A 14,949-nucleotide genomic window follows, 5' to 3' on the forward strand; every position below is an offset into this window, starting at 1 on the left:
TGGGCCTCATCTGATGGTGCTTAGAGCTGTCTCCTCTGTGTTCAGGGGACACTATGGGCAGTGTCTAAGAGACCATGTAATGCTGAGGATCAAATGTGGACCCCCTGGACATGAAGCTTGCACTCAGCCTGTCCACTCTCTCCAGCCTGGCCCCTCAAGATTTTTTGAATCTGCAAAACTGAAATGATTTTGGAGGCAGCTTCTAGAGTGTTCCGGAGACCTTCGGATCCCTCCCAGCAGTTCTTGGAACCTCCTGGGCTGCACTTAATGATGCGTTGGGGATGATGTGGTGTGAAATTCTGTCCTTTTTGCTCCAGTGAACCTAAACTCTGGCTAAACAGCTCCCTGGTCCCCTTGCCCCCACTCCTGATGACAATCATCATGTACCTGCTATTGCCACTAACTCTCTCATAAGGGTCACACCCTGGACATGACTGTCCTGGTGGGTGTTCGTGGGTGCCCATGTCCTAAGACCCATCACATCACCCACTGCCGGAAAACTCAGAGTCTCCCACCTGAACCTGGACACCAAAAGCACCGTAAGATCAGACTCTCAGGCAGCACCTTGGAGTATTATGGAATCAGGCCCCTGCCCTGCTCTAAAGCAAAGAAATCCCTACTTGTCTCTGTCCATGCCTGCACCCCCATGAACAGACCCAGCTGCAAATGCTTCAACCTACTTGGGCAGGCTCCTGGAGCAGCTCTTGCCACCTGTCCACCAGCCCTTTCCTCAGCTCTGTGATTGGCTACCACCCATCAGAGCAACGGACCGATTGATTATGGGCATTGCCATGTATGACACACTGCTGTCTTCAACCTCACACATCTAGGTGCCAGAGCCACTAGCCATGGGCTCCACAGGCCCTGTGAGCAGACCCTCAAGGGCAGGTCCCATAGGGCATGTGCGGGTACAGAGAAGCATCTCTATGGTACCAAAGTCCGACTGTTTTCTAGTTTAGCTGCATCCCTGTAGCTTAGTGGATGGCCACTGGATTGGATTCCCAGGTTGGCCACAGTGCTCATGCGTCATTTCAGGAGCATTGAGAGGGAGAGAGAGCCCCACAGGGGTTGTTTGGTGACCACTCAGCCCTGCTCTCTAGTCTGCTTGAGCCAAAATTGTTGGATTCTACCTTCTGGAGGGGCAGAAGTGCCCCATGTTTGTCTGGTGCAAAGAGCATCACCAGACTCAGAGATGCCTGTTCCTGCCTTCCAGGGTCTAGGGGAAGGAAGGACAAGCTCATCCTCAAGTATCTCGTGCCACTCAGTCCTGGAGGTGCAGGTGTCTGGGAGTCTATCATTAGTACACAGTGACTGGGGGACTTCTTGGGGTCACAGCTTTACAGACACCCCTTGTTTTCTGAAGCCTGTGGTGGCCCATCAATGCCCTGAGATCAGGGTGGAAGGCCAAAGAAATTGTGCTCTCAGCTACATCTTGAAGATCAAAGGAAATCAAAATAGGCATAAAAATTGTGCCTCCACAAATACAGATCTCAGGTTTCTTCATGAAATCTTGACTCTGTTGTTGATCAATGGGGGCAGGATTGAGGGTTGGAGGCTGCCGGAAATGAGCCTGGGACTTAGCAGGCCAAGCATGTATCCTCCCTGTCACGTATGAGAAGTCTCTGGCTGGCCAGGCTTATTCTAGGATTTGACTTTCCTCCCACCCACTCAAGGATTCTGGTCTAAATTCTCCTAGTATTGATTTTATAGGAGGAATCCAAATCAACTCTTTTGTGACACTGTAATGTTGTGAACTCTAAACAGATCCGTTGTGTTTATTTTAACAAGTTCTCTTTATTGATGGGAAGAATCACTGTACAGATGATTCTTTCAGAGAATCGGCTTCTCTTTCTGAACATGTTCATCTTAGGCATTTTCTAAGCCACCCATACCACTCATTCATCGCTGGCCCTTGGGCACTGCAGTGATTACACTTGCCGCCAGAGGAATTGTTGCCAAATAATATCTTAGAAATCAGGAAATTATGAGCTAATTTCAGGCCATTTCAAATTCATGAGAAGGTTCTTTGTAGGTTGCTGGCTGGCATCGTAAACCTTCAGAGCTGATGAGTGGGATGTACTTAAATCCTTTCTCTATGTGAACTCTGCAAGCAGCTTCCTTTCCCTTTCCCTTTCCAGTCCCTAGCCAAGGGTGAAGCTAGGTCTTTTATCTGCCTTCTAAGTTTCATTGATGCAATTTCCTGTTTTGGCTATTGTCAGCTAGCCCTCCTGGGGAAAGAGAGGAGTATGTGGGGCAGGACTGAGTCTGCAGGACTCCCCTGACCTGGGAGCAACCCTGTCTAGTGGCCTGAGCAGCAGACACGGGCCTCCCTGTGGAGGAGATGGGCCATCACTCTATTAGGGACTGTGTCTTGAACCTAATTCAAGGCTGTTCTTTCACCAAGTGTTTTGCTCCCAGCAGTTGACCCCTTGGATGTCACCCTACTTTCTACTTCCCCACATCCCCAGCCCTACACCTTGTGGGGGAGGCAAAAGCTTTTCTTCCTGGGCACTGAGCTAGGCTGACTAGGGGGTCACCTGTCTTTCTACCTACAGCCACTTCCCACCCAGCCCAGAAATATAGGGCTGCTTTAATATTTTTCTAAGGCCAGTAGTAAGGATATGTGGTCAATGTGGAAGGAAGTACATCGTGTTTTGTGAGGCTGGAATTGGTCAGTGGTCTGTGAGGGGGTATGTGTGTGCTGGGGGGTTCCAGGAGTCTTTCTAAGTCCCAGCCCAGGCCCACCAATGTCCCACTCTCTACTTCCTGTGTGCTCAGATAGCGCCTCCTCCAGGAAGGCCATCTGCTAGCATACAGTTTTTCTCCTTAATGTTTTAAGACACAATTTTTCTTTGCTGTTAAGAATGTCGTCTTGGTGGGGCCGGGAGGTGGCGCTAAAGGTAAGGTGCCTGCCTTGCCTGCGCTAGCCTTGGACGGACCGCGGTTCGATCCCCCGGTGTCCCATATGGTCCCCCAAGCCAGGAGCGACTTCTGAGCACATAGCCAGGAGTAACCCCTGAGCGTTACTGGGTGTGGCCCAAAAACCAAAAAAAAAAAAAAAAAAAAAGAATGTAGTCTTGGGGCCAGAGAGATAGCGTAAGGCATTTGCCTTGCATGCAGGACAGTGGTTCGAATTCCGGCATCCCATATGATCCTTCAAGCCTGCCAGAGGCAATTTCTGAGCATAGAGCCAGGAGTAGCCCCTGAGCGCTGCCAGGTGTGACCCAAAAACCAAAAGAAAAAAAAAAAAGAATGTTGTCTTAAGGAGCTGGAGTGATAGCACAGTGGTCACACATTTGCCTTGCATGCAGCTGATCCAGGACGGACCTCGGTTCGATCCTAGGCATCCCATATGGGACCCCAAGCCTGGAACAATTTCTGAGTGCAAGGCCAGGAATAACCCCTGAGCTTCACTGGGTGTGGCCCCCGAAAAACAAACAAACAAACAGAAAAAGAAATGTAGTCTTGGGCAGAGGGAGAGTACAGCAAGTAGGTGCTTGTCTTGCCCGTGGCTGAGCATATCTGGGATCTCTGCCATTGGTGGGGGTGCTCAGAGAAATTGGGGTTTGGGCTGGAGTCCTAGCTGCCCTGTGGAGGAAGGAATGGCTCTTACTGGGTCCCCTCCTCCATGCTGCAGGTTTGAAACCTTTGAGGTCAACAGCTTTGAGCAGTTCTGCATCAACTACGCCAACGAGAAGCTCCAGCAGCAGTTCAACTCGGTAGGATGGAGGTCGGGTTGAATCTGGAGGTCTAGGGCTGGGGAACTAGGCCTGGGTGGGTCAGAGCTGAGGTTTCGGGTCTGGGCATGTTAGGGCTGGTGGTTGAGTCCAGACACACCAGGGTCCCAGGCTTTCTCTCTTCCTGTAGGAGCCAGCCCAATTGTCTTTTGCTTAGGTCAAGTTCTCTAGCCCTGCAGTGCCCCTGGTTTTGGGGGCATCTTCATTTTCTGGGGCACTCACCTTGCCCAGGAGGTTGTCCAAACAGAGTGGATGGATCCAGCAGGGAGACACCCCTCCACCTGACTGAGAGGTTCCTTTGCCCAACTTTATTCCACTTTGAGCCTGGCCTTCAGGGTCTCAGTAGCCACTGGCCCAGTCTAAGACTTGGAGGGAGCAGCAGTAAAAGTGAGGGCTGAAGGCATCTAGGGGAAGGTTCCCTGGGACCAGGCACCCCAAGCGTGTCTTCTTTGACATGTTCCTATCTGTGCTGCACCTTGTGCCAATTAAGCTGCAAGTGAGTATGGAACATTCCCACACTCAACTGATAACCTGGGATCATGTCTGTGACTCTCGTGCCAGAATCTTTTCTGGTTTGGGCACTTCTCATTCTCCAGGACTCGCAGGGCTGAAGATCCAGGGAAGTGAAGGTTGGAGCATCCCTGAAGGCCTCTAACTCTTATCTCTGACTTCTTCCTCCAGCACGTCTTCAAACTGGAGCAAGAAGAATACATGAAGGAGCAGATCCCTTGGACCTTGATTGATTTCTATGACAACCAGCCCTGTATCGACCTCATAGAGGCCAAGCTGGGCATCTTGGACCTGCTGGATGAAGAGTGTAAGGTGAGGCAGAGCTGGCATGGCTGCAGGACTGTGCTAGGAGGGAGTAAGGGCAGAGAGAGCAGCCCTAGATCATGTGAGATGGTCTGGCTGCCCGTCATCTACAAGTTCTGCCTCTAGTGCACAGGAGATACTCGCCTGCCCAATATGGGTGTGGATGGTGCACAAGTGGGGATAATCAGTCTCTGCATTCATCCACAGCTCCTGGCTTCTTTAATATTTTCAAGAAAAAATACTGAGTAATTGGGGTCCAAGTGATAACACAGTGATAGGATGTTTGCCTTGCACACATATGACTCGGGACAGACCTGGGTTCAATCCCTGGCATCCCATATGGTTCCTTGAGCCTGCCAGGAATGATTTCTGAATGCAGAGCCAAGAGTAATCCCTGAGTGCCACCAGGTATGGCCCCACCAAAAAACAAATAAAAATAAAAATACTGAGTAAGGACCAAAGCCACAATCCAGTGGTCAGGGTGCTTGCCTTGCATATGGCAGACCTGGTTCAATCCCTGGTACTACCTATAGTCCCCTGAGCTGGCTGGGGGTGATTCCTGAGCTCAGAGCTGAGGGGTAAGCCCTGAGCACTTTGGGTTCACAGGAGACTGAGAGAGAGAGGGCAGAACCTGGGAAAATGGTGAAATATATAGCCTAAAAAGTCTTAAATAGATCGTCGTTACCAGCCTAAGTGGGAATGGGAGATGTTAATCTTATCTTTACAACACAAATGGGTCTTAAATTTGTAAGGCATACCTGGGAAACAAATGGAATCCTCTGAGACTTTAGTAAGAAAAACAACGACCCAGTTTTCCTATAAAGACTCAATAAAACGAGCCACACTTCACTTCTTCCTGTTTCAATAAACTGTTTATCTTGGGGCCAGAGAGATAGCACAGCGGCGTTTGCCTTGCAAGCAGCCAACCCCTGAGCACCACCGGGTATGCCCCCCCAAAACAAAACAAAACAAAAACTGTTTCATCTTTCCAACTCTGAGTCTGAGCATCTTTTTCACTCAAATTTTTATTTTATTTTTTGTTTTAAAATGGATTTTTCTATAATCAATTTTGTTTGTTTTAACTCATATCCAGTGATGCTTACGGCTTACTCCTGCTTGGGAGACTGTACAGGATGCTGGGTATTAAACCCAGCTTGGCTACATGCAAGGCAAATGCCTTACCTTCTTTCTTTTTTTATTAGGGAACAGGGGGTTGGGCCATACCTGGTAGTGCTCAGGGCTTATTCTCAGCTCTGCACTCAGGGATCACTCTTGGCAGGTTGGGGAACCTATGGGATGCCCTAGATTGAACCCAGATTGGTAGCATACAAGGCTAGCAACTTACCTGCTATAATATCACTTTGGCCCCCACTGTTTGTTTGCTTTTCAACTCTGAGACACTGTGCTGTTCATGAGAGTGTTTCATGCATACTATAGTCCAATACCAGCTCTCCACCAGAATGTCTGCTTCCCTTCTGTGTCCTCTCCTCCCTTTCCCCTCTGCCCCCACGCCTGGTAAGCTCAGTTCTGTTGCTTTTATCATTAGTTATCCCCTGATCATGTTTTATTATTTTTATTTTGTGGGGACCCATACCTAGCATTACACAGGGATGGATCCTGCCTCCATGCTTAGGAACGCCTGGGGAGTTTGGGGGAATATCTGCTGTGCCCAGATCTAACCAGGGTCAGTTGTGTGCAAAGCATATGCCTTTACCCTGTGCTGTCTCTCTGGTTTCCCTGGTTGTTTATATGTCCCCATAGCAGGAAAACCAGGTTGTATCTTTTGATGGTGGGGACCACACATATCCGCTCAGATGTGCTTTCTTACCCCAACATCCTGCTCTACCTTGACTCTGCCACACCTGATCTCTGTGTCCCAAGCCCTGACGTGCTTCCTGGCACACACACACACATCCACACCTCTTCCCTATCATCTCTTTTCCCCCACTTCCTTCCCCATACCTGGTGTTTCTAAACATAGGAGACTTGGAGACAAGTGCAAAACAGAACCTATTTCAAAGATGCTGAATTAAATATTTTTCATTTTGTCTTGCCAACACAATTAATAGCTGCCCTCAGGGAAAAGTTTTCTTTTCTTGGCTTTCCTCTGGCACTTAGCACTGGATGCTCAGTAGTGGTTATGCCAAATGAGATCTTGAGAAAACTGTGTCCCCTGCGGAGTCCTTGAGAAACTTCTTCCCGAGGGTGGAGGCGATTTTCTCATGGCACCGATTTTATTCCATTCCCAAATGCAGCCGGTGGGAAAGCAGTACTTGGTGCAGGGGTCACCTTCAGGCAGAGCAAGTCCCAGCTGCGGTGGGAACTGTGAAGACCCCTGCAGTCCTCCCCATGACTGGGGAAGTGGTGCCTTGGCACCCAGGATTGGGGGAGGGAGCATCTTCCCTTAGAGGAGGGGCCATGACATATATACTGACTCACAACTGTGGCACATTGAGATGGTTTTCCCTGCTCTTTGAGTTTCTGTTTATTATTATTATTATTATTATTATTATTTTGGACCACCCTGGCAGTGCTCAAGGATTATTCCTGGCTCTTGATGGTACACTGGGGATTGAACCCGTGTCAGCTACATGCAGGGCAAGCACGCTACCCACTGTACTATCACTCTGGTTCCTACATTTCTGTTTTTACTGTTGTTTGTGTAGCATGAGCACAATAGTGTGAATGAGTATGGTTTTGATACATGAAGCCATTGTACCCTCACCACCTCCCACATGCCCAAGGCCCTTCCCATTGTCCTTCTGTCCCTCCAGACCCATCTTCACTTTCCACCCACCCCCCATTTGTAATCTTTGTTCTGTGGTGCATATCCAGGGACCCATCATCATTCCAAATACTTTCTGTTCCCTTGTTTGATTTCTTTCCATACCACAGATGGGTGAGATCATCCAGTATCTGCCCCACTCCCTCTTGTTTTGTTAAACATGACACTGTCCAATTCTATTCAGGGTGCAGCCAAGTGCACAATTTCATCTTTTCTCATCACCATATTGTACTTGATTGTGTTTACATATCACAGTTACATTATCTGTGCATCTGTCATTGGAGAGTTGGGTGTTCTATAGCTAAGCTATTGTACTTAGCCCTGCTGTGAACGTAGGTGGGCACTCATCTTTCTAAATTAGCATTTTTAATACTTGGGCTAGATGCCAATAAATGGAATCACTGGATTATACAGAAGCTCTGTTGTATCTTAATTTGAGACATTTGAGGCCTCCAATAAAGGGATCAAAGGGAACCCCCTGCAGCATCCTCACATCAGTGAAACATCCATCTAACCATTTACTGTGCCCGGACAGAAACAAGGGCCATGTCTCAATCTCCAATATATGCTGCTGTAGTACTTAGTACCTAGCAGCCAGGGGGAGGCCAACACCAAATTCTCAGCTTTCAGTTGAGGGCAGGGCAGAAGCAACAAGGCTAACTTCTTGAACCCAACCAGCTTTATTTGTACCCCCAAGACAATACACGAACCCAGCAATGAACAGACTTGTTGGGTGTATGGAACATACACTGCAAAGAGCTTCCCTGTGATTCAGGAGTGGTCAGGGGAGGACAGAAGAGATGGGGTGATGGCTCATGGGGGCAGGGCAAGGAGAGAGTGTGTGTGCCAGGAACTGATTGTGGAGGTGCATGAGACTTGGTCATGACAACGGGTCCCAGGCCCTCCCAAAGGGGAGAATCCTCTTCTAGCTTATTCTACTTCTGCTCCCGTGACTTCATGATTCATATTCCTCCCCTCTCTAACTACTTCAACCCCACCACCACTACCCAGCATGCCTCACTGGCATCCGTGGCTCACACATCATTTGGGATCACACTGGAGAGCAGAATTCAGTCTCTCAGGAGCTCATCTTCCTGGTAGGTTCCCTCCTCTTTCATGACCTGCATTTCCCTTTTCACAAAGCAGTTGTTTCTGGGGTTCCACAGGTGCCCAAAGGAACCGACCAGAACTGGGCCCAGAAGCTCTATGACCGACATTCGGCCAGCCAGCACTTCCAAAAGCCTCGCATGTCCAATACGGCCTTCATCGTCATCCACTTTGCTGACAAGGTTAGTCGTCTCGGGAGCATGGGTGGGGGGCTCAGCGTTCGTCTATCTGACTTGCAAGTGGTCTGAAATCTGAAATCACCCTCTCTTCTGGCCATCACTGTGGCACCCCTGAACCCTGGCAGAACCCCTCAGGAATGTGCTTCCCAGCCAAATGCTTCACAAACTTCACTGGGTGCAGGGTGGTGGTGATGGTCTGTGCCCTGGGAACAGAACAGTAGGATTGATAGACAGGAAAGAGAAGGAAATCGAGGGGTGGGGAGTGGGGGGCAACCCCTGTCCTTGTTCTGGGGAATCCCTGGAACCTTTCCTGACTTTTTCCTCCACATAGAAGGGAGGAGACCACCTGGTAGCCCCGAAAGGGACATCTTATAAAACCTCCCCATTAGAACACGATTATTTTTCATTATGAGAGTCCCAGATTCCCTCTGTCTCTGGCTCTCTTTCTCTCTGCTCTATCTCTGTAAATTCCAAGCACATTGTGGACTAGCCTATTAAACAGGCACATTCCCAGGCTGCTGTCTGCACAGGGAGCTTGGCTGAGCAATGCACATTCTCATGGCTGCTATATCCTGCCCTTTTCAGGTGGAGTACCTCTCGGACGGCTTCCTGGAGAAGAACAGAGACACGGTACATGAGGAGCAGATCAACATCCTGAAGGCCAGCAAGGTGGGGAATGAGGGCTGAGGGAGTCCAGGCAGGACAGGGGCGATGGCTGGGTAGCTGTTTCTGCCTGGAAATGTGTGAGGAAATGGCGAAGCTGGGAAAGGGATCAGCTGATGGTAGTACAGGAGTATTTCTGGGTGAAGGTTACATGCAATTTTCTACCCATCTAGAAGGAAGTGAGGTTCTGCCCGTCTTTGGTGGTAACACCTCATAGTATCTTGGAAAGTTAATTTTGTTCCCTTCCATTTCAACTACATTCTTTATTTTTAATTTTTATTTTATTATTACTAGTATTGGTTTCTGGGCTACATTCAGCAGTGATCAGGGGTTACTCCGTAGCTCTGCACTCAGGAATTACACCTGGCAGTGCTCAGGGGACCATATGGGATGCTGTGGCTCGAACTATATAGACAAATATATATAAGACAAACATACCTGCTGTACTATCACTCTGGTCTTCTAAATCTTTTATTTTTAAAATTTAATTTGGAGGCCATACCCAGTGGTGCTCAGGGTTTACTTCTGGGTCTTTGTTCAGGCATCATTGTTGGCAGGGGACCTGGTGTGGTGCCAAGGCTTGAACACACAAGATTAGTGCTCTACCTGCTAGATTATATCTTCAACCCCAAGTTTATTCTTTTATAGTCTATAATTCTGCATATTTGTCCAGTAGAGTAAGCATTTTTTCAAGGAGTGTAGGAACAGGTGCTCTAAATTTCAAGAATATTTTAATTGTATTCAAAAAGAAAGTGTAGGGGCCGAAGCAACAGCACAGCGGTAGGGCAGTGCCCTACTTTGCACCCAGCTGATCCAGTATGGACCTCGGTTCGATCCCCAGCATCCCATATGGTCCCCAAAGCCGGGAGCAATTTCTGAGCACATATCTAGGAGTAACCCCTGAGCATCACCAGATGTGGCCCAAAAATAAAAATAAAAATAAACCTGTCCCCCATATCTCATTACACAGACCCTCCTGCCCAATCTCAGACAACCATTGAACTACTGCCTGTTCACCAGAGATTTACTTAATAAGTCACTAAATTACTTCCTGTTCACCACAAGCCTGTTTCATATTCACCACTAAACTATTTCCTGTACATCACAGACCTACATTATATTCACCACTAAACTATTTCCTGCACCATGGTTATTTCATATGTAGGAATCACACCCAGAGGATATTTTTCACTCAAGTGTCTGGGGTTCCCCAGCACCTTGGGACCAGGCACTTGTTCTTTGTGGGGACAATATCCCCTGGCATGGATAGACCCCGCAGACTCTATTCACCCTCTCTGAGTCTGGGTTGGTATTTCCTTGTAGCCATTGTGAGAGCTTGTTTCTCTGTGGATCTTGGTTCTTTGGGCCCTCTGCTGGAAAGCTCCCTGGAAAGAACTGCCACATAAAGCACAGAAGGTCTTGTCATGTTTTTCTCTGTATCTGTCTCTAGTTCCCACTTGTGGCCGACTTGTTCCATGATGACAAGGACCCTGTTCCTGCCACCACTCCCACCGGGAAGGGTTCATCCAACAAAATCAATGTTCGGTCGGCCAGACCTCCCTTGAAGGCCTCCAACAAGGAACATAAGAAAACCGTGGGCCACCAGGTCAGCTGGGGGAGTGGGGGAGAAACAGGGTGGGGCATCTGGGGATGGTGATAGGAAAGAGGAATTGGCAGGACTGGAGCCCTAAACTCCACTATCCCCATAGAAAGACCAGGGGAGAGACCCCGTGTTAGGGGCAAGAGGGCCTAGAAGTCTAGGGGAGACCAGAAAACACAAACACTCCCACTGCAGTCTTTATCGATGTTATTAGATCCACTGTGCTGGCAGCCCAAGCACCCCATGGCCATCCTTGCTGCCAGTGAGTCCTGCTCTGGGTTGTACCCATCTCCAGCCTCTTGGTTCCAGGCCCTCTGCTTTAGGGGTATCAAGCAGCCTCTACACACCTCCTGCCTCTCAGCACATGTGAACCATAGCCCAGAGTGGGGACACATGGGACTTCTCCCCAGGTCCCGAAGACTAGAGGGGCCTGGTCCAGGTTGGCAAGGAGTCCAGCAGTGTGACATGCGGGGATTTTCTTCCATCCCTCACCACGCCTGGCACAAGGGCAGGGGTTCACTTGATTCCCTCCTGCCCCCAGTTCCGCACATCTCTGCAGCTGCTCATGGAGACCCTGAACGCCACGACCCCACATTACGTCCGCTGCATCAAGCCCAATGACGAGAAGCTCCCCTTCCAGTAAGTAACTCCACCTTGCAGACTCTGTGCCAGAACTATGGTAGCACTGGGGCTCTGTGTCACACTTGGGTGTAGATGAGTTAGGGACTACAGTGGGGCCCTTGCACTGCCCAGGCTATGCCATTGGGTTCTTCAGGGGGAGGAGGGAAGTGCAGGCTGCTTGCACCCTGTATTGGGGAGACACAGCAGCTTGTGTCTAGGTAAGTGCTCCCTGCAGAAAGCCCAGCCAGCCCTCGTGCACTGAAGACACAACTTCCTGGCATATGGGACATTTGGCTCTTCCTCGCTCCTCCCCACCAACACAGAGCTGTGAGAGTGACCTCTTATGCTCACCTTCCTCCTCCTCACCCTTCAGTCCCACAATCCAAAGTCTCCCCTACACCAACTCAGTGCTCCTCCTTGTTCCATCATTGCCCTAGATGGCTGCACCCCAGCCTGTTTCTGGGACTCAGTCAATACCAAGTGATCACTGTCCTTACATTGGTCTAGCCCAGGTCCCCCTGCTCCCAACCATCTTTTGTTTTTTTTTTTGGGGGGGGTCCCTGTTACTGCAAATAGCAGCACCTCTCCTCTTCCCTCACTCTCCCATTAGATTGGCATTTCCCAGTCAGAACCCTGTGGGAGGGGCCAGAGTGATATCTCAGAAGAGCATTTGCCTTCCATGTGACTGACCCAGGTTCAATCCTCACCACTGGATATGGCCCAAAAAACAAAATATAAAACAAACAAACAAAAGACGCTTGAGCCTGAGCAATAGCACTGCAGGTAGGGTGTCTGCCTTGCACATGGCCCACCCAGATGCAAATGCCAGCATCCTATAATGTCCCTCGAGCCTGTCAGAAGTAATTTTTGAGCCCAGAGCAGGAGTAACCCCTGAGCACCATCAGGTGTGGCCCCCAAACAAATAAACAAACCCTGCAGGGTCTCAGTGCCACCTCAGGGAGCTTCTGCCTGGCCATAGGAAGGTTCTCTGATGTCGTTGACCCACCTTGAGCTGCTAGTCAGCAGGGCTCCAAGTGCTACACTGTATCATGGGTGACTGAGGTCACAGTCAGATATGCCCCGTGCTTCGTACCCTTCTTCCTGGGCTGTTCAGCCCACGTCTTTCCTGTTACCAGCCTCACAAAGTCCCGTGGAGAATCTTGTCTAAGATGCTTTTTCTCCTGTCGAGAATGCTGCACTAGGGCCAGGAATATAGGACCAGGGTTAGCCTTGCATCCTGCTTTCCCTGATTTGGCTACTCAGACCACATATGGTTCCCCAAGCACAGTCCAGGGCCATGCCTGAGCTCTGAGTCAGGAATAGCCTCAGCACTGTCAGGTATGGCCCAAACCAACTCTTCCACACACCCTCTTTCCCCAAAGCTAATTTCTTCACATTTTTTTGATTCCTTTTTTGGACCTAGGATACCTTCTTTTCTGTATAGCAGGGAGTGGGAGGAATGACATTTCTGCTTCTCAGAATCTGTTTCCCAACTGCTCTGGGTTGTGACTATTTCTTTTTTGTTGTTGTTGTTTGTTTTGATTTGGGTTTTGGGCCACACCCGATGATGCTCAGAGGTTACTCCTGTCTATGAGCTCAAAAATCGCTCCCGGGTCAGCCAAGTGCAAGGCAAATGTCCTACTGCTGTGCTTTTGCTCCAGTCCCAAGTGACTATTTCTTAAAATACAAAAACATCTGTCTAATTTGTTCATGAGTGTAAGATGCTTAGAATCAATCTTACATTTACTTGGCCTTTTAAAAATTCATATATATTGTCAGTTACATTATGAGTTTATTTTCACAGCCTTTTCTATTTGTGATAACACAAATATAATTTTTTCTTTCTGCATAAACCCATAATAATTTCTTGGGGCTGGAGCAATAATAGTACAGCACGTGGCTGACCAGGTTTCATCCCTTGTACCCCATCTGGTCTCTCAAGCCACACCAGGAGTAATCCCTGAGCACAAAACCAGGAGTAAGCCTTAAGCACTGCTTAAGAAACCAACATCGGGGCCGGAGATATAGCATGGAGGGTAAGGCGTTTGCCTTTCATGCAGAAGGTCATCGGTTCGAATCCCGGCGTCCCATATGGTCCCCCGAGCCTGCAAGGAGCAATTTCTGAGCATGAAGCCAGGAGTAACCCCTGGGCGCTGCCGGGTGTGACCCAAAAACAAAAAAAAAAAAAAAAAGAAACCAACATCATGACATTATATTTTGATCATGTTAGAGTTGAACTTACAATTTTTTTGTAATTGATTGCAATTTATTCATTTGGGGCCAGTGAAAATATCTGTATTAGTTTAATCCTATTACATTTGTGAAAAAGAAATTTAAGACTCTAGCATTTGTCTTCCCTGGAGACTGTTTTATATGGGGTAGAGAATGTTTATTTTCTTATTTAGCTGTGATCAATAAGTGTCTATTAAACTTACAAAATGTAGAAACAACACCTGGGACTGAGGCGATAGTGGAAGGGGCTGAGTGCAAATGTGACATCAGGTCCCAGTTTCAATCCCCAGCACCACCTGTTCTCCAGAGTACCACCAGGAGCCACCCCCAACCACTACCCTGGGAGTAGCCCCTGAGCACTGGCCTGTGTGCTCCCCCAGAAGAGATCGTGAGAGCCAGCAAGCCTGACTTGCATTCAGGTGGGCCAGAATTGGAAGAATTAAGGGGATATCTCAGATTAACCTCTATAAGATGCCACTGTGTCCCCCTCTCCTTGCTGCTCCCTGATTCCCAGGCCATGCTCAGCAGATCCCTCAGGGACTAGCATTGCTCACTCGCAGCCTCCAGCAGAAAGGAGACTGTTGGCAGCAGCTGCATGGAGGACTGAGATCGGGTGTGACGAGCAGAGAGGGAGGGGCCAGTTGGGCTCCATTCTGCAGCCCTCAGCTTTGACCTTGAAGGCTCCTTCATGGGGATCTGCCAGGCTCCTCCGAGGGGGGACCTTGGGGACTTCAGAGAGCCACTATCCTGCCCTTAGGATCCACTCTCCTAAGTCCCACCTCTTCCTCCCAGTGAGCACAGCAGAGGCAGGATGTGGCTCAGTAGAGGTCACTGGCTTTACATGAATGCGGCCCCGGGTTCACCCCAGCACCATCCAAAAACTGGAATTAAAAACCCTAAACAAAGTCTGCTCCCAGTGGTTTGATGACAAACTGGACCTTCTTTGTCTCCTTGCTTCCATTGTGGTACAAAGATTGTTATGTGGAGCCCAGCAGCAGTGCAGTAGTTAGGGCCACCTGTCTGGGTTCAATCCTGGCACCACAGGGTCCCCTAATCATCACCAGGTGCAATCTTGGGTGCCCCCCAGTACTGATAAGGGAACCCCTGGTACAAGTTGGCCTGAGCAACTTAGCATCTTTGTGCCTCTGCACAAAATACCAACCTGGTTGGTTTAGAGTCACAGGTGTGACAGCTGCTCCCCAAAAATAAGTG

The 14,949-nt window shown here is 49.0% G+C and overlaps 1 protein-coding gene across 1 annotated transcript in view; it reads left to right on the top strand.

The window, feature by feature from the left end:
• MYO5B (myosin VB) overlaps nucleotides 1–14,949 on the top strand; it is a 210,357-nt gene that overhangs the window by 153,108 nt on the left and 42,300 nt on the right. Inside the window, exons 11-16 of the mRNA XM_049781585.1 lie at nucleotides 3,638–3,719; nucleotides 4,419–4,559; nucleotides 8,502–8,624; nucleotides 9,207–9,290; nucleotides 10,735–10,890; nucleotides 11,426–11,523. Of these exons, the coding sequence (XP_049637542.1) occupies nucleotides 3,638–3,719; nucleotides 4,419–4,559; nucleotides 8,502–8,624; nucleotides 9,207–9,290; nucleotides 10,735–10,890; nucleotides 11,426–11,523 (684 nt within the window). The remainder of the gene's footprint in view (nucleotides 1–3,637; nucleotides 3,720–4,418; nucleotides 4,560–8,501; nucleotides 8,625–9,206; nucleotides 9,291–10,734; nucleotides 10,891–11,425; nucleotides 11,524–14,949) is intronic.

This window comes from Suncus etruscus, chromosome 10 (assembly GCF_024139225.1).
Source record: "Suncus etruscus isolate mSunEtr1 chromosome 10, mSunEtr1.pri.cur, whole genome shotgun sequence".
Taxonomy (NCBI): domain Eukaryota; kingdom Metazoa; phylum Chordata; class Mammalia; order Eulipotyphla; family Soricidae; genus Suncus; species Suncus etruscus.